This window comes from Rhinolophus ferrumequinum, chromosome 3 (assembly GCF_004115265.2).
Source record: "Rhinolophus ferrumequinum isolate MPI-CBG mRhiFer1 chromosome 3, mRhiFer1_v1.p, whole genome shotgun sequence".
Classification (NCBI taxonomy): domain Eukaryota; kingdom Metazoa; phylum Chordata; class Mammalia; order Chiroptera; family Rhinolophidae; genus Rhinolophus; species Rhinolophus ferrumequinum.
In genome coordinates, this window is record NC_046286.1 from 23523169 (window position 1) to 23542539 (window position 19371).

Consider the following 19371-nt stretch of genomic DNA (forward strand, 5'->3'; position numbering starts at 1 on the left):
ATAATGGCAGGGAATCTCATAGGAAATTGGCATGTAGTCCCTTTTTTCTGTAACATGCTTTTTCACCTCTCATAGCATCCTGAGTACTAACTCATGACGTCTAATTTTAGAAGCTGAAATCCTTATCTGTCACGTTGGAGTAAAAATTTTGTGTTTCTTTTCTCCCATTGCATTTTGATGAACTTCAATGTGCCAGGAGTTAAACTGGCTTCTTTTAGCCACAGACTTTATCTAAGAAATGGGCCCAGGATTCTTCATTTCTGATCCAAGACTCTGTATATGCAACTAAATCTTTCAAACAACCAACTTCACGTATAGAATAAATTTTACTTATTTTTCTAAAAAATCATCACAAATGAGTATTCCCAAGCACATTTTATAATTTTGGCTATAACCATGGGTTTCTATTTTGATACTCAGATCATTCATAAAACAGAGCCCATCAAAAAGAATAAAAAAATAGTGATAAATTCTTTGCTGATTTCACTCTAATAGTATTAAACGAGATGTGCCTGCAGATACACACACACACACACACACACACACACACACACAGAGGGTACAGTGACTAAACATTCTATTTGTGATAGGACTAGTCCCATAGTTGAGTTGCCTTTCCAATGTACTTTGTAAACTTAAACTTCTTGAGCCTTCCAATTGTATTACTAATGCTGAATGATTAATTCATTCTTGATGACCCTTAATATATTTAAAAAAAAACAAAAAACCTGGCAAGTGCCTAGGGGAGTAAATATTTAGACAGTGAGCTTACAAAAATGGCATTGATGTAAAAAGTAACATTACACTATTCATTACTCATTGAATGAATGCCAGGGAATGGAAAAGTTTATATTAATCATGCACAAAACATTGGTTTTAATATAGTCAAAGCAACATAATTTTTTAAATTTTTAATTTTTGCAGGCCCGATCAATGTTCCTCATCTATTCCTTTATTTTCTAATATTCAGAATGACAAACTCTCTTTTATGGATATAATGAAATAAAAGAACCAGAATAGGGGAAATAAATATGCAAAAGGAGCAACTCCGTATATTAAAAACAACAACAACAACAACAAAAAAACAGTAAGATCAAAATGCATAACCAGGAAAGTATAAAGAGAACATTTTTAAATGAAATAATGTTTTGAACTCAAAACTATAAAGGGGAACTACAACATTCAAGTAGAATGCTGTAAGATATCTATATATTAGGTTAGTGCAAAAGTAACTGCAGTTTTTGCAATTATTTTTAACCTTTTAAACCGCAATTACTTTCGCACCAACCTAATATAAAGTCAACTCTGATACAACCATTCTACATTACTACTGCACTTCAGGTTGTTTTCAAAGTTCTTTATGTGGTAACACAGCATTTGATCATATTTGAGGACCTTACACTCATTATCAGCTGGACATCTCGAATACAACCTTTGATTTGCACAACAGTTTAACATACAATATCAGGAGACTGCAAGGAAACCAATTTTCTTAAAGTAATAATCAAATACCTCACAGCATATACTGTTGTCTCATAAATTGCTGTAGTTCAAGCAGCAAGGTCAAAATATTTTTTTTTTAAAAAGAAAAGCAGCTGATCATGACCCCCACAGATCATGTCACAAATCTATTCACTTATGCAATGACCAAGTTCCAGGTCACTGAACGATTTTAAATTATATTACATAATTATTTAAATGAATAAAAAAAGATAGTAAAACATTCTTGAACCATGTTTTAAAGCACCAGAGAACCAAATCACTTTTCCAAGAGCTAAAAGGTTTTAGATCTAGAAATTAAAAACAAAAAATATTTCATTGATACTAAAGTATTTTTCCAACATCACTTAAAGTTGGCTTCCTGATTCTGCTCAAATGTACACATATTTCAATATTAGAGACTGTTATGTAGTATGATCTATAATATCTACATTTTAAAAGGCTAAGTTAAGTGGTTATAGTTTCCTCTATATTCAGAATAATCAAATAAGATCAATAAAATGTCCCAGATAACAATACCTTGTGATTATCGATCAGATTCATCACTAAATCAACGTCTCCATGGACAGGCTGGTCTTCTGCCAGCTGGGGTTCAACTCTATATAACCAATCAATGAGGGCCTGCAGGGCATCTGTGAATTGTCCAGAAAATAACAGGGCTTCCTCCAATTTGTTTTGTCTGCAGGGAAAAGGTGGAAAATCAATTTGAGCAACAGAAAAGCTGCCTTATACATCCAAACAGCTAAAATTCATTTATGAAGTTTGAGCAGTACTCAAGGGGACAAACAATATATTGGTATTCACTGCTGTTGCTTTGTTTTCCTTAGAAAATAACAACACTTTTTCTCATACTTTCTCTTTTATTCCTTAAATACAAGGCATCTGTTCCAGGAACATTCGCTCATCATCACGTTTGGAAATCAATGACCTTTCAGTTTCTTCATGACAATATGACTTTTTAACTAATTTTGTTTTTAATTTATGTTTTAAATGAACACACAATAAACTTAATTTATTTAGGTATACAGTTCTATTCATTTTAATACCTGTGTAGATTCATGTAACTATCATCAAAATCAAGATATAGAACAGTTCCATCATCTCAAAAATCTCCCTTGTGTGGTCTCTTTATAGTCCCAGCCTGCTGCCATCTCTAGCCCATTGCATTTACAGATGTGTCTGCCATCACTGATTTTTTGCCTTTTCAAGAATGTCATAACAATGAAGCCATTTATATGAAATTCATTTACATGATTATATGACATTGGAAAAAGCACATAACCATTTGAGAGTGGAAATTTTAAGGATTTCAAAAAGCACACACACACACACACACACACACACACACACACACAAAACGGATTGTAAAATTCCCTAGAATTGAATATAATATTCTATTTAATCTTGATATTGACAAAACTAATTAGACTAAAGATCAATGAAAAATTTGAAAACATTTCTAAGACATTTTAACTCTTCTAGTACTGTTGTACTTTCTTAAATGCTAAAAAAATTTGAAATAAGTTTTGGGCCTTCATGGTTGAAGTATAATGAGAAAGAGAAAGATTAGAAAGGGGTAGATGGAAGACGGAAAGGAACACAGGGGTCAGTCAGATCAGCAGGACCTTGACACCACATTAAGAAGCCTATGTTTGAGTTCATGCCCAATATTAAGTCCCTAAAGAGTATGAAGCAGTGGGTGACAAAATTCTATTTACATTTTTAAAAGACCTCCACCCCCCACAGTGGTTATGTAGAAACTGGATTAAGGAGGACAACAGCAGACCTGGGGAGACCAGTCAGAAGACAATTGCTGTAGTCAGGTGTGAGATGACAGAAGCTTGGAGAATGTTACCACTTTTGAGTGAATTGAGCAGTTAAAAATAAGTAATAATGAACTGCAAAACCTTCTCAGTGCAGGTACGGTATAAGTGGGGTACTAAGTTTTCCAGATAAAGACGGTATTTAAGGTTCCTAAAATACCCTGCAAAGTACCACTATTGTGTATTTGAAAGAGGTCTACAAAGTAACCAAACTGCCTCAAAGAACATTTTACCTTTCCACAGATTTTCCACAGATAGTATCCCATTTGTCTCTGAGTTCACTCAACATGTCATCCAGTTTCAGGTTGTCATCAGCCAGGGAGGTTTTCTCCTTCAGAGAACGTCCAGTTCTGTTGGTGGTGTCGTAGACAGAATGCTTGGCTCCAAGTGATTTCTGAAACTCCTATATATTTAACAAGAAAACGATGTACATTTCTATTTAGGACTAATAAACAAATAGGAAAGACATTAAAAGAGACATCCCTAATAAATGGAGTCTAACAACTGAAGAGACAGCAAATAATCAAGTCAGATAGTGTAGTGCTACGTTCTACACAGGAACACACTAGGGTAGAAAACAATTGTTATATTTTCAAATTGAAGGATTTATTTTTCTCAGAAGCCAGGTGTCTCTGAGAGTACTTACTATTAAGAAAATAATTTCAAAACAAAACAAATCCCGAATATTTTGTAGCTATAAGCCACAAACAGTAGGCTAGCTATGGTAAAATAGAATTGCTAATAAACTATTGAAAATCCCACAGTTTGGAGAGGAAAACTCTGAGTTAAATCTCTGAGTAACTATAGGTCTGGTAAGGACACAGAGTGATTCAATAATGCACAAGTTTAAATTTACTACGGTTCTTTTTTTTTTTTTTTTGGTCAAACAGATTTATTGTCACACATTTTGGATATTCACATGTAAGTTACGATGTTACATGTAATTTTATCTGTAAGCCAGGATGAGGGATAAATAAGAACCATGTCTCTCGATTCCTACATTTGGACCTACTGTTCATTCTATTTACACCACTTGGGAAGCCTACCCCCTCCTCTCCACCTCTATAATAACCTCTCAAAGTCTCAGAAGATCTACAGATAACTCTTCCAAGTACGAAATAGCATCTATGCTTTGCTACTCTTTACATTGTTAATTTTTGTGTGAATGTGTGTGTGTGTGTGTAAGGTGTGAATTCTATTCTTTCTACACAACTCAATTATAAGCTTTTCTCAAGCAGGGATATCGTCTTTGTAGAACTCTTGTTATATTCTGTGTATGTTTATAAGAATGTAATAGGAAGAATGAGAACTGCTATTGAATATGTGATCTCAGGGATGAGAAGAAATAAAGGTCAACTTACAAACTCATAAAATCACAGGAACACTAACACAGTAATTCTTAATCTTGGCAAGCAAATTAGAATCACACCAGATACTAAAATACAAATTATGCAAATGTATAATTTTCCAAGATAATCTCAGTTACAATTACGTAATAACTTTTTATTGCCTTTAAAAGTGAGACATGTTAAGTGTCTTATTATGACTACAATGTTTATTTTGCCTTGTAGTAGGAGGCAACTACATCTGGGAATTATTAAACAATAAACACCATTACAATATCACACTATTTTAATAGTTTGTTTTCTATAAATATTTTATTTTCATGTCATTCTAAGCAGAATGCTAGCTTTAGAATCATGGTATTGGCAGATTTTCTTCACATAGCAGACACATAATAAATGTTATAGGTGAACACGGGATAGGTGAAAACTTTTTAAAGACAAAAAGTACCCAAATAATGAATAGAAAACACTTCGTTTAAAATTGGCTGACTATACCTTGTATTTTATCTTCAAGAAATGGTGACTTTGCCAATAGGTCACACTAGGGAAAACAGAGATCCTAGCAGGTTTCTTTGCATATTCTTATTTCTAGGATTCTCTAACTTCAATATGCGATACACTTTCATACAACTACAAGACACAACATCTATGTTCAAGTTCAAATAAGGCATTTTATACTGAGAAGGAGGCTCTTATTGGTCCATGAGAGGGTAAAGAAAAGGTACTGCCCAATCGTCATTGTGCTGCCAGTATTAGATGAGGCACCTCACAGGCGCAGGGTGCCTGCAGAACAAGCCATATTCATAAGCCCTCATGTAACCCAAGAACAGTTGTTCTATGCTGCCTTCCACCATCCTATCCTAGGATTTCGACCCTGAGATGAGGTAGACTCACCAATGGAAGTAACCGACATGTGTGAAGATGATGGCTAGAATTTTCTGATGATGACCTTATATTGCCCCATTTTTTCCCCCAGTCTTTTAACAATTATCACGTATCAAGCAATAATTTACATGTAAATACCTAAAATTGTAAAAGTGTTTTCAGGAACCACTCTCCTTTTCCCATATCTTTACCCTGAGGGCTGGTGATAACTTTACAAAACAGAATGGTAGAAAGACCCAAATTCAAAAGGTTTGAGGAGGATGAGGAAAATGCTCTTTGAAACTCATGTAGTAAGACTAGAAAAGGTAGAAAATATAAAACACAGTATTTCTACATCTTCTAGTCTACACAAGAAAGCCACTGACTGGGTGTCTTTTGAGGGTAAGGATGGAATTTCATATACCGACACATACACAATAAAATGTCAATGTGGGAAGGAGAAACCAATTTTCCTCACTGTGTTGTTTAAAAGAATCTATATGGTGAAATCGATATTACTTTTTGCCATGCAATTATCTTCTACCTGGTCTATGAAAGAAATTACAAGATAAGATAGTTGTGAAAAATTGAAATACCAATGTTTGGTCCCCTATAAATCCTTCATATGTTTTAGATTATAAGACTTCCAGTTTTAATTTTGTAGATTTTATTAATTAATTCTAAATCATAATGGAATGGTCACTGGAGAGTAAAGATACTGCCACTTGACCAATGTGAAGGGCAACTATTTTCCAATTTAATGGGGATCACATTGAACAACGTTTTTTTCCTCCAGTGATGAATAAATACACAATCAAGTAAGAATTTACAGGTGATCTTGAGACATACAATGACACAACATGTTTTTATTAATTGCAGACCCACCTTATGCTGTGCAAGTTGTGTTTTTATTTTGTCTGGGTCATTGGCAATTTCCAGTTCAGAATCCAAAGACTTTTCTGACTCTTCTAGCCACTCCATAAGTTTACTCCAAGCTTCGTGGAACTGGAAAGAAATTCACATTTTGTCCAGCAAATTTTCTGGTATATTCGCTATATTTGAAATCTAATATATACTTAAAATAGAAATTAATATTAATGGAAATGTTGAAAATTATTAAAACTACATTTCCCCTAAAGAAGAAAAAAGTAATAGTTTCATCAGCAGATTATAAACTGCCTTGTTAACACTTGGCTTTTGTCGTCCTGCCCCATGGTCACTTTGTTATAATTTGTTCAAACACATAAACTTTAACAAAACTAGAAATGTTAAAGACATTTACAGGGACAACACCCCCCCCGCCTTTTTTTCCTTAATAATTGACATAAACTCTCAGAGAATTTTGTTTGCTCCCTGCTGTCTCGACAGATTTGGGTTTACTTCTAAGCTGCTAATTCCTATGTTAAGAAAAAGAAACAAACAGGGAGAGAGAGAGAAGAATAAAGTTTATAAATTGGTTTTAGAAGTAACAAGGACAAACAGAGGTCATTTCATTTCTATGTAATACAGAGATAGTTCACATCTCTATTGTTGCTATCAAAATCCTCAAATTATTGCCTGTGCTTCACATATTGGTTTAATATGTAAGAACACCCACAATGCTTGAATTCTACCAAAACATAATTCTCTTTGGCATCTATGACCTTGAAATAGTCTGGTGCTATATATATTTAATTTCACCCACAGTCTGTTTTCTGTTTATCATCAAGAGCTAGTGGGTACTATTTTTGGAGACCAAATTGTGAAATTGATTATAAATTATTACTCATAATAAACTTAAGTGAACAGATACATAACAAAAACTCAATTGAGTAATCAAAATAAAATGTGTTTTCTATCAAAGCACACTAATAATGAAACAACAAAAATATACTTCTTCCAACAAAAGCACAATAAGAGCACAGAATCACAAAGTTACAAGAGCACACTAGAGATTCTCACACAAACCTGCTTTCCCTACACATCCCTCCCACAACTCTAATCAATTTAAACATGAAAACATGGAGGCCAGATGAGGCACAGAGACTGTCAAAGTCAGAGAACCATGATCAATCCAGATCTGAGCCAAAAACTGAGATATTAGAAGAATAAGACATAAATTAAAGGTACAACTAGTCATGGCGCTAGGAAATCTTACTACAAATAAATCTTACTACAAGTAGCACAGGCTATCTCAGTTGTATGGTAAGTTTAATGACATAAACACACAGGTTCTAAGGCTGGTCCTACTTTCAAAGCTACCAGTACAACACATACCGGTACAGAAGAAATGTTATACTTTTGCACTGAAAACAGTAGGAGACTGTATACAGTTAAACAAATTGAGAAAATAAAACTGATTAAATGGAGAAGGTGTAACATTGAACATCTCATACCTCCCACTCAAAAAGGGATATATGGTATGTAATCCTATAACAATGCAATTTGTCGTTTCTAAAGCCTTTAAAAACTTACGCTGACAGCTTTAAACTCTGAAACACTTGACTCCCATGACATCTTCTGCATCACCCAACTGAGCCTAGCTCCCCAAAACAATGGAGTCCAACACCAATGATGAACAAATGCAACTGAATGGGGCAAAAAGTTATTATACAATTTAGCCTCAATATTACACTTTCTAGTTACTAGTAAAAATCAAAGATATATATCAAACAAGGTGGGTGCATCTCTCTGTTCCTTGGAGAAGAGAGACATAATTTTACTTCTCTGTGTTTAGTCTAGAATAGAATATTAATAACAGGTGAAGGAAGATGTAAGAAAAAGCTGCCCCAAGAGATTCAAACAATTTAAAGTCAGATGGAGCTGTGTCAGGATATTAGAAATGAAACGGAGGTTTGCCAACAAGTGTACAGATTCAGAGGTGAACTCAGACATAGAATACGCCCTTTCAGAGAGCTGTCTAGAGGGCTGCATGTTTGGCTCTCGGCTCTCATAGTATATGAAGAAAGTTTGGCTTCAGAACTAAACAAAAAGTAGCAATATAACAACTGTATGATGTCTCACTCTGAGTATGAGACTGGAGGTTAAAAGGACAAAGAAAAAAAACCACACAAACCCAATAACAAAAGTTCTGAGTCTCTGTTTGGGCTTTAATGTTAATAGTCTATCTATGAAGTCAAGCTATAATCAGTCTTTTCCAAATGAGTCTCCAGGGTCTGAAGTTGCTGCCAGGTCAAAAAGTGATGTCATGATGCAAACTTAGGCCACAGCCCCGTTAGGAAACAAACACCAAATCATGGCTTCCTGCCATGATTGTTACACCTAATACAGTCTGCGATAAAAGTACTTTAATAACATAAGATGTATTTCAACAGCTAGAACTGATTTATTGCCAAGTTCAGAGAATTTTTATAATGGTTTACCTGTTTAGCCCTTTTCCTTGCGTCATCCAAAGATCTTCCTCTTTCTACTAACCGTTGAACCACTTTTTCCCATCGACTTTGTACACTGATAAGTAGATTCTTAATGAGGACAACATCTTGTTTCTGACTAAAATATTTGAGGTGCGTTCCAGTTTTATCCAGCTCTATTATCTGCTCACGGTGAGAATTCACTTCATTGGCAAAGACCTTTCCCAAAAAAAGGGGGGATAATTAGAAACAAACGAAAAACTGACCTATCTGGAAAATGCTTCTGGTGTCATAAGCTGAAACTGTTTCAAAGGACAAAAAAAAGTTGTCAAACTACCAAATTCATGCTTTTGACATTAAAACAGTCTGTTGTCTAAAAAGGTCTAAAATCAGAAAGCTATCCATTTGAGTAATAGCATACCTTGTGTTCATCGATTTGAAACAAGACTGTGTCCAAGATAAGACTTGGCCGAGAGGCTACATTTAGGGTCTGTTCAGCCTGGGTAAGCCAATTGATGAAGTCTTGGAGAGAATTGTGGAACTCCATTGCCAAGTTGAGGGCCTCTTCCAGTTTAGTCTGCAAGGACAGATTATTTAGTATTTGATGATATTCAAGGGGTGTTTTTTCCCCAGTTTAACCACTTTCTAGCAGATTTCTTTCCCATTTATACTTATTTACGTGTACTCTACATTATCTAAACAGTTTATGAATGTAATGAGCCTTCACTAAAATACTGGCAAACCAAATCCCTTGAAGTATAAGTAAGAAGCATCTCACTGCAGCTAAAAACATTTTAATATACCTAGAATTGTGGTTTGGGGGCAGTTAACCCCAGAACACAATTACTAAACAGAATCTGTAAAAGGAAAACTTGACATTCATACAATTAATTTTGGGGATCCAAATGCTATAAAATATATTTATGCTCTGTCAGTGAGCTTCTCATGGATTTTTGTTATGTAAGTGCTTATTGCACATACACAATTATCTCATTCTCTAGCTCTCTCGCTCTCCCTCCCCTTACATACAGCCTTTTGCTTAATAAGTATGATTAGAATAGAATTATTTAACCATCCAGAATTTGAGTGGTTCACAAATTTCAAAATATACCTAGTAACGCAGATCTATGATATCCCTTTATCTATGTTTGAATAGATTCCTTCAATTCTGCTTTTCTATGTAAAGTCAGAATACTACTTTCAACTGACCCCACAAACCTCCTGATGTACACTAAGAAAATTTCAACATGGATCACACAAATTCCACTGATCACGCTACTCAGAGATAAGGTAAAACCCATGAAATAAAACAACTAACACACTTATTCTATTATATTAATCAAGGCACATACTTTCCTTTCATTGAGTTTGGTTTCCACTGATTCCCATTTTTCTTTCAAGTTATTTATATCTTGGTCAATATTTGTCTCTGCAGATTTGGGGCATCTTGCAAGCATCTGTTGGCCTTTCTGCATCAGATTCCTGTATGTTTCTTCTTTAACATTGAAGGCAGCACAGATCTCCTAAATTGAGATAGTATCGCCCCAAGTTATACCATTTTTAAGAGAATAAAATCCAACGCTCTTATCTCAGGTTATTAAGCCCTGCCCCTTATCATATGTTCATCCCTATGCAGCACACGGAATAACCAACACATTCAAACTTTTCACTATATTGAAACAACACCTAGACCTATAGCCATACCCAGTGTACCTGCAAATCTCAGAAATGCTGCTATCATTAACCAGCCATTCCGGCATGGTAAGGTTTGTGAAGCAATATTTTAAATGACATCAAGAAAGACTTCACTGTACAGTAACCAATTAGCTTTGTGACTTTTGGCTAGTAAGTTAATGTCCCTGAGCCTCAATTTCCTCCTCTGTGAAGTGGGTTCAGTTCTTTAAGTCTCGCCTTGGATTATGACATGATGACTGTAGTATTTTTTGATATAATTTAATTTTGGGCTCTGAACATACCCAGTAGATAAAAAGTATAGTGAGACTCAGTATAGTGAGACATTTAACATGAATATTCAGACTTTGGAATCACACAAGCCAAACTTGTGGTACTATGCAAATATTATTCTCACTTATAACATTTTCAAAGCTTTCAACTAGAATGCAGAGAATATAGAGAATATGAAAAAACTACTGCTTAAACAAATTCAGAATTTAAAATCAATGAAACAACAGTTACATTCATGTAAAAAATTAAGACCAGTTCTAGTCCATTAATTCAATTATAATGTGGGTCAAATTATAGCTCACTGAAAAATTATACATCCTATGTCTAACATTTTCAACTTTACAATTTTTAAAATTAAAATATAATTCATAAAATTCACCTATTTTCAAGTATAGAATCCAGTGTTTTATTAGTCTATTCATAAGGATGTGCGACCATCACTACTAATTATAGAACATTTTTATTGCCTCAAAACTTGTTAAGCCTTAAAAAAAGAACCCTTTCTAAACATATTTATAATATTGCCTACTAAAAGCTTTTAATCCTGAAACAAAACTTTTAAATACAGCTAAATCTTAGGAAACTGATATTCCAGGTTTTCTGGTTTCCTTCATTTCTAACACAACCCAATCAAAAGAATGTGACTAAAACTTTATTACAAATGTCAATAGCTCTTTAGAATTCTTTAAATTGTGGAATTCCTATAATCTGGTAAATTGTATCAGGTTATACAACAAATTCATTTTAAATACTCCAACCAAAACAAATAAACTGATACCTAACATTTTCCTAAAAGTAAAATATTCTAAAGATAAGCTTTCTGCTTTTCAATTTTTTACTTATATTCTTTTAAATTAACATTTTAAAATATTTGTAATGGGAGATTAATTCCAAGTGTGTTGTTCAACAATTCATTAAATTTATACTGAATGGACACTGTAATAGCTACACAGGTACTTCCAGGAAAGTAAGAAAGTATCTGGAAGTCACTTAGGTTTTATGGAAAAGGAAGACATGAACTCCCAAGTTATGATTTAGTCAATTACTTTTTCAGTGAACAAATAGGTCTCTTGTGGTGCACACACACACACACACACCACCACCACCACCACCACCACCACAAAACTACAAACAATAATTTTCTAAACCAATGAACATACATAAAAGGTTTCTAGAAAATTCCATACTGGATTAATAAGTTTGATTGTAACTGCTCATGGCAATTGTGAAGTGAATAAGATGTTACTGCTGTGGTGTTTCTTCACAACACCTAAAGATGGTTACTTCCTTTCCAAATCATCAAATTAAAAATTATTTCCAAATAAGTACAGTTTTAATAAGCTCTTACAACAAAATTAGACATCTGCTAAAAAAAATACAGACTTTAATATTCAATGGCCCATATCTTTTGTTAAATCCCTAAGTACTTCTACTTTTATTTTGTAAGATACTAATTATCAGCACTTGAATATTAAAAAAAGATTGATGCAAATTCATAAGTGTAAAAATTAGAGTTTTCAAAATCTGAAACAGACTTTTTCCTCTTAGAACTTTTAGAGATGAATTATAATGGGAAATGAATAGGAAATGTAAATAAATCAAAGGCAGTCTAAATTTAGTTTGTCAGTCTGTATTTCTATGGAAAAAAGCCAGAGTCTCAAGTTTCATTATTTTTTCCTTCTTATCCTTAAGAATTGACAGTGCCACAAAATCTGGGTGGGAACAGCCCACAGAAACAATGTTCCAGATTGGACAATGAAACAGAAGTCTCCCCTTGACCATGTCTGATATAAGTGTGAAGTGGAAGATACAGCCGTATCACCATTAAAAACAAAAACAAAAACAAAAACAAAAACAAGTTTGTTTTAACAGAAGAAAAACATATTTTCCAGACTTCCATGAAACAAGCTGGGGATACCATGCTTACAGCAATAATTTTTAAGTCAATTCTGAATACTTCAGGGGTTTTTCTTTTCACTCAAGGTGCAAAAGTTTATAATTTACACAATGTTTATTACTAGCCATACAAATTTATCATTTTATGGGGGAAGGAATGTTTCTAAAAAATGTCTAGACTTCTAAAACCTCTTGTCATATACTGACTCACTAACCTTTGAAACAAAGAATAGGCTCTGACTTGAAAAAAGTAATCAATAAATGGTGTTCGGCACTTACACACAGAGAGTTCTGCTGTAAAACCTTCTCCCCCGATTTATTTATCACCAAGGCCCACACAAAACAGTTAGTTTCTTAATCTGAGGCTAGAGCTGTAGGAAATAACATACTTACCATGTGGGCATTAAGCTGCTCCCTGGCTGTTTCTGGTAAACCTCCCAGAGGTTTAGATGCTAACAGATGGCGCTCCGTGTCCGTCAGCCACTGCTGCAAATCCTCGATTTCGCCATGGAACCCTTTGGCCTAGAGTGACAGAGAGTTTTAAGTCGGGCCCATAGACCTTGTCACTTTCAAGCAGAAAACAAGGTTTAAGCAATCCAGTGGGCTAAGCCTCTCTATGACTTCTTAAGAAGGGCTAGGTGGCACTAGACTTGTTTCTTCTTTAGGAAAGCGCTAGTAGATAAGACTATTACACTAAGAACCAGAGAGCTGTGCTCTCATCAGCACTCTTCTTTATCCCACTTATTTTTACTCCTCTCCTTGAGGTACAAAAATTAAACAGGGGTCTGTAAACCAATGAAAGCATTCCCTGTTATTTTGGTCTTGAAGACTAGAAAGTTTCAGAATTTATTCTCTTATTCACCTGGCGCAAGGCACCATCCAGCTGCTGCTTCCTTTGTTCTGTTTTTTCCAAAACATTTTGCCAGCGTTGATTTAAAACCTCTAGCTTGTGTTGAAGGCTGCTTGCTTCTTCTCCTGCACTTGATTCAATTAGATCATTTCCTGCTTTATTAACGGCTTCCACTGTGGACTGATGGGCTAATACATCATTTTGGAGCACCTGAAAGTATTAAGAGAACACTATGGTTGCTAATTTGTAACATGTTAACATCATTTTTAATGCAATTATTTTATTTCCTGGTTATGAAATACTCTGAAACAAATACATCATTTACACAGAAATTTAACACTAATGAAGTTTTAAAGTGATGGACTTCTTTTTCCTTAACTTTGCAGCTTTCCTTCATGTCTACAAATAACCAATATCCCCTGAAATGATTATGTGAGACCATTGCAAGTTCTTCCCACTAACATAACTTTGCAATCGATGACATTAAGTATCTAGGCGTTACAATCAAAGGTAACTATTACTAAGTATTCTAAAGGTATTCATTTGATTCAAGCTCTTTTTAATTGAACATAACTTTCATGTCTTAAGTAAGCAGTTTAAAAGCTATTTTTTCTACATATTCAATTTCAAATATAAAATTATTACATTCCTAAGATGTACAGTACCATGTTTTATAATTAGCACTCTCAAAGGGAAAAATTATCATATAATATTCTTTTATCTTCTCTCATTGGAATGGTGCTAGAATTAACTGCTAAGTTGACAGGAATCTTGGGAGGCCCTAACACTAATGGCAAAGTGATTTATTTCACTGTAAATCAGGGATATGCAAGCCCAGCATTCCAAAGTTTAGCTGCTGTTTTACTAGAAAATACACATATGAAATGCTTACTACAGAACCCAGTAAATAACGCCTTTCTATTCTATTACACAGTGGAAATATAAGAATAGATAAGTAACTCTTAAACACACTAACATGAGGCAAGAGTGGTAAGTTCAGGAAGCAACAGCAAGACTAAAAAGATCAATTTCTTATATTGAAAAGAATTACACTTTAAAGAAAAAACAGAGCTTAGTAATAGTTTTCTTTCAAGAAGACTGTAGTTATGTTTTTGGAAAGAAGAGGAGGAACCTTCCTCTAATGTTAGTGAAAGTCAATGATAATCCTTCTTTCCACTCACTGACTCAGGATGGTCAACAGAAAAGAAACATCATTTCCCATCCTCAGTAAAATATATCACATCCAGAGGGAAATCCAGACCAGGGATTCCCCCCCCCCCCCCCCCCCCCGCCCAGGTACAACAGCAGGATCTTTTCTGGTTTCTCAAAGCGCTGCAGCGGGTGGGGGAGAGACAGAAGAGAATGTAAACATTGGGTTCCACCCCCAGGAGCTTAAGGGAAGACCCCTTTCCCAGAGAGGGGCTGGAAGGTTGGAAGGGAACAAGGTGAAAGGTGTGGGCCCTGGTGAGACAAAGCAGGGGAAGCCAGTGTTTCAGTAAAGGGCACTACCCATCTACGATCACTGTTTCTCTATATATATTCATTGTCTGAGGCATTTGATGAGGGAGTATTTTTCAAAGACTATAAAATCAACAGAGTTAAGGAGTCTCCTTTATAATAAGCATGAACTTTGACATGTTAACAGTAGGAATCACTTTTAAAAGATAAGACTGAAATATTCTCATGGTCCAAATATAAAAAATAATTCTGTAAAATTGATTTTTCTAAGTGGCCCGAGTCCCGCTATATAAGCCACAGCCTAGGAGAGGGAGAAAAAGGCAGGGGAGGGATGGAAACATTTCATCCCTTACTCCACCAATCCTGTTGGTAGTTCTAAGTCCCTTAACTTTTGACCTTAGAGAAATGAAAGGAGAAAAGGAGCTATTTCTAACTGCTCAAAGATAGATAAACAGAAATAAAAGATCCTTAACTAATTCCCCACCAAAATAACTGGATTAGGGTCCCTCATTTTCCCACCTTTACTGTATTCTACAAAAGTCTCGTTGCTGATGTATGTGGCTATTAGGACAATTGCTACGTATATGAAATGTAGATGCTATAAATTCACACTAGAAGAATAAACATATTCTGTTTATATGCAGTCAGTCTGACTAGGCATTATTGCTCTTAACAGAGGTATAATATAGACATTAAATAAGGAAAATATCAATGATGGATAGTAAGTTCTAACTGCTTAATCAAATATGGTTGGGCAATGACTATAAATACAGACGGAACAAGGCAAAGGAGGAAGGAAAATTTAAATTAGGGAACAAGTACTGTGGGAAATGTATGAAAAGAGGAGAACTACAGCAAGAATAGTCAAAAACAAATGCATATCATGATCCTAAAGTACTAAAAACCTACCTTTTACTTTAAAATGCTATTAAATATGTAAAATAATTCAAACTTTTTCTTTTTCATAATAAAAAACAACTTATATAAGGTTAGGACTTAGGACCTAACCTTAACTAAGATACCACAATTAATGTGAATGTTAAGGTTTCATGAAAGACTGTCGAATGTCAGGATAAACTCTCCTGAGCATAACCTTTCATTCATTAAGCCTACTGACATGAGGCAGTGAATTTTCTATTAAGAATTATCAACCAAGTGTCACAAAGATGGAAATAATATAATATTGTGTTGCATATATCTCAATATAAAAATTTTCAATTTATCTTTAAATCAAGTGCAGGATATATAAAATCTCTTTTAAACATAATATTTTTTAAAAAACTAATTCATAAAGAAAAGGACTAAGACACAAAAAGCCACTGAAAAGAGAGACAAAGAGACAGAAGAACAAACCTCAGCATAATGAGAGATGTATAGACAGATAGAAATAAGTTAGACGTGCCAAGCAATCATCAACTGAGAGACCCATGGAAATAAGGATCACTAGAAGGAAAACATACACACAACCTGCAGTAGAACAACATTTTTAATTTATGACTTATTAGGCTATTCCCAACAACTTTTAAAACTATACCATATTAATCCAATGACAGGTATAATTAGGGATTGAAACCTACAGTGTTTGCCATGTAGTCCTAACAAAATTTTGCCAGAAATTTCCCATCCTTGCTGTTTTTGCTAATAACTACCTTTAACAATGAGAAAAATATTTTAATTACAATCTTTTAAGAAGTACATTTTAAGTAGTTTAACCTTTAGTTACAAATGTCAAATATGAACTTGTGTTAAAATTATAAACTTTAAAAAATGCATGAAAAAGAAACAAAAAAAGCTGATGACACTAGAAAAGCATGGAGAAGAAACAACATGCAATGACAGCTACGTACATGATGTTTGGCAAGTTCAATTTCAATAGCCTTAGGGTCTCCTCCGATAGGTTTCTGTTCATTTAGTAGGCCCTCTGTGTGTGTCAGCCACGCCAATAGCTCATCCAGAGCATGTTGGAACTGCCCCAGTGCTAACAGAGCACCCTCCAGCTTATGCTACAGAAAAAGTAGAGAGTAAAAAAATGGTTACAAATTTGATATTATGAATAACATACATTTATAAAACAGGAGCAAAAAAATCAATTGTTTCCTGTTGCGTACGTCTGTATGCATATCCAATGAAGTCCAATCACCATAAACTTCTACATTCTAAGTCTGAAACTCTTTATGGTTCAAAAGTGGCATGTGAGAAGCAGAAAGAGTTCTAATGAAAGACAATATAGGGGCTTCAAAAGTTTATATATATATATAATCACCTAATTGTACTTGGTAATAATTATTTTACATTAATGTGTAAAATTGAAATTTTATAAATTCTTAACAAAAGTCTTGGTATTTACCTGTCTGTTGATAATTCTTTCATCCAAACTATCCCATATCAATTTCAGTTCCATCAATGGGTCTTGAACAGTGTGTTTGTCACTTTCTTCTGTTACTTTCTTCAGCAAAAGCTCTGCTTGATGGTTCAGTCTTTCCATTTCTATCTGTTGTTGATAAGCCTCTGACTTAAATAGCTATTTTTTAAGAGATATACAAGGAAAATTTGTTACCAATCAGTAACTTTAAACAAACAAACAAAATATTCTATGGGTTAGATCTCTTCTAGCTCACAGTTATTATCAGCGGGGCGGAGGGAAGAGGAATAAAAATGTAATACAGAAACACAAACAACCCAAATGGGCAGAGGACATGAAGAGACATTTTTCTAAAGAGGACATAGAGATGGCAAACAGACATATGAAAAAATTCTCAACCTCACTAATCATTAGACAAATGCAAAGAAAAACCACAATGAGATACCACCTCACCCCAGTCAAAATGGCTATCATCAATAAATAAACAAACAACAAGTGCTGGCGAGGATGTGGAGAAAAGGGAACCCTTGTGCACTGTTGGTGGGATTGCTGATTGGTGCAGCCACTATGGAAAACAGTATGGAGATAACTCAAAAATCTGAAAATGGAACTACCTTATGACCCAGCAATTCCACTCCTACGTATCTATCTGGAGAAATCCAAAACTCTAATTCGAAAAAATTTATGCACTCCTATGTTTATTGCAGCACTATACACAATAGCCAAGACATGGAAACAACCAAAATGCCCATCGGTAGACGACTGGATTAAGAAACTGTGTACCTTTATTCAATGGAGTATTACGCAGCCATAAAGAAGAATGAAATCCTACCAATTGCCATAATATGGATGGACCTAAAGAGCATTATGCTAAGTGAAATAAGTCAGACAGAGAAAGACAAATACCATATGGTCTCACTTATATGGGGAATCTAAAGAAAAGAATAAATGAATGAACTAATCAGAAAAAAATGTAATACACGGTTTAATGATGAAAAAATTAGAGATAAAAATATAAGGGAAATAATTGCTCTTTATTCAATGTTTTCTGATGGAAAAATGTTTCTATTTTTAATTTTGATATTTTACTTTTGTTCTCTACAATAAAAAAAATTCAACAAATTGCACGTCTGAACTTACTCCAAAATCTAATTACATATACTGAGGGTGCCAAAAAGATGTACACATTTTAAAAGATGTTATCTATGTATTACTTTTTAAAGTTGAATTGAATTGCAGTAGCAATGTGTAGCATGACATTCACTCAAAAATGGCATTAATCAAATGAATGAGAGCGTCATTCATTGTATTACAATTTTAACAGTTTTTTTTCCTTTCTTAAAATATGTGTTCTTTTTTTGATGCCCTCTGTATTTAATAAATGAGTTTTGAAATTGTAGGAAATGAAGAAAATAAAATAGATATTGATATATATGAAACCTAGAAATAATATCTCCAGGAAACTCAAATTAGTATGTCCTGCTCAAAAACATACCACATCCTGCATCCACTGAACATTTTATGTTTTGTGTAGCTGTCCTATGTTCATTAATATTTAATTATTCCTATGCCTCCCTCACTGCTGACTTAGAATAACATTATTCACTCTCCTGGTGCTTACTGACACGTACTTAAGAATCTCGGGTTTACCAACTAATATAGGGTAGCAAATGGTTGCTTGTAATAGGAAACTGTCCTTTCATAAAATATTTATTTTATAACAGTAAATAATTAAATGTAATAAATGACATAAGTAATTATAAGTAAGTAATAAAGCAGTCCCTTAATCTTTTCAAACACTTGAAAATGATAATTAAAAAATAATAAGGTATAATGAATACTTGCTATGTTCTAGTTATTCTCAACAAAATTATAGAGAATATAATTTTACCCTCAATTTAAGCTAAGGACACAGACATGATACCAGTTCAGTAACTTTCCCAATGTCGTTTAGCTA

The 19371-nt window shown here is 34.1% G+C and overlaps 1 protein-coding gene across 21 annotated transcripts in view; it reads right to left on the reverse strand.

Moving 5' to 3' along the window:
* Nucleotides 1-19371, reverse strand: part of DST (dystonin) — a 429322-nt gene that overhangs the window by 23297 nt on the left and 386654 nt on the right. For all 21 annotated transcript variants that reach the window (XM_033103131.1, XM_033103108.1, XM_033103110.1 and 18 more), the window contains 10 exons: nt 17400-17573; nt 16900-17055; nt 13607-13804; nt 13138-13266; nt 10236-10406; nt 9305-9460; nt 8896-9102; nt 6419-6538; nt 3557-3726; nt 2020-2179 (listed from right to left, as the gene is read on the reverse strand). In XM_033103131.1, the coding sequence (XP_032959022.1) occupies nt 2020-2179; nt 3557-3726; nt 6419-6538; nt 8896-9102; nt 9305-9460; nt 10236-10406; nt 13138-13266; nt 13607-13804; nt 16900-17055; nt 17400-17573 (1641 nt within the window). The remainder of the gene's footprint in view (nt 1-2019; nt 2180-3556; nt 3727-6418; nt 6539-8895; nt 9103-9304; nt 9461-10235; nt 10407-13137; nt 13267-13606; nt 13805-16899; nt 17056-17399; nt 17574-19371) is intronic.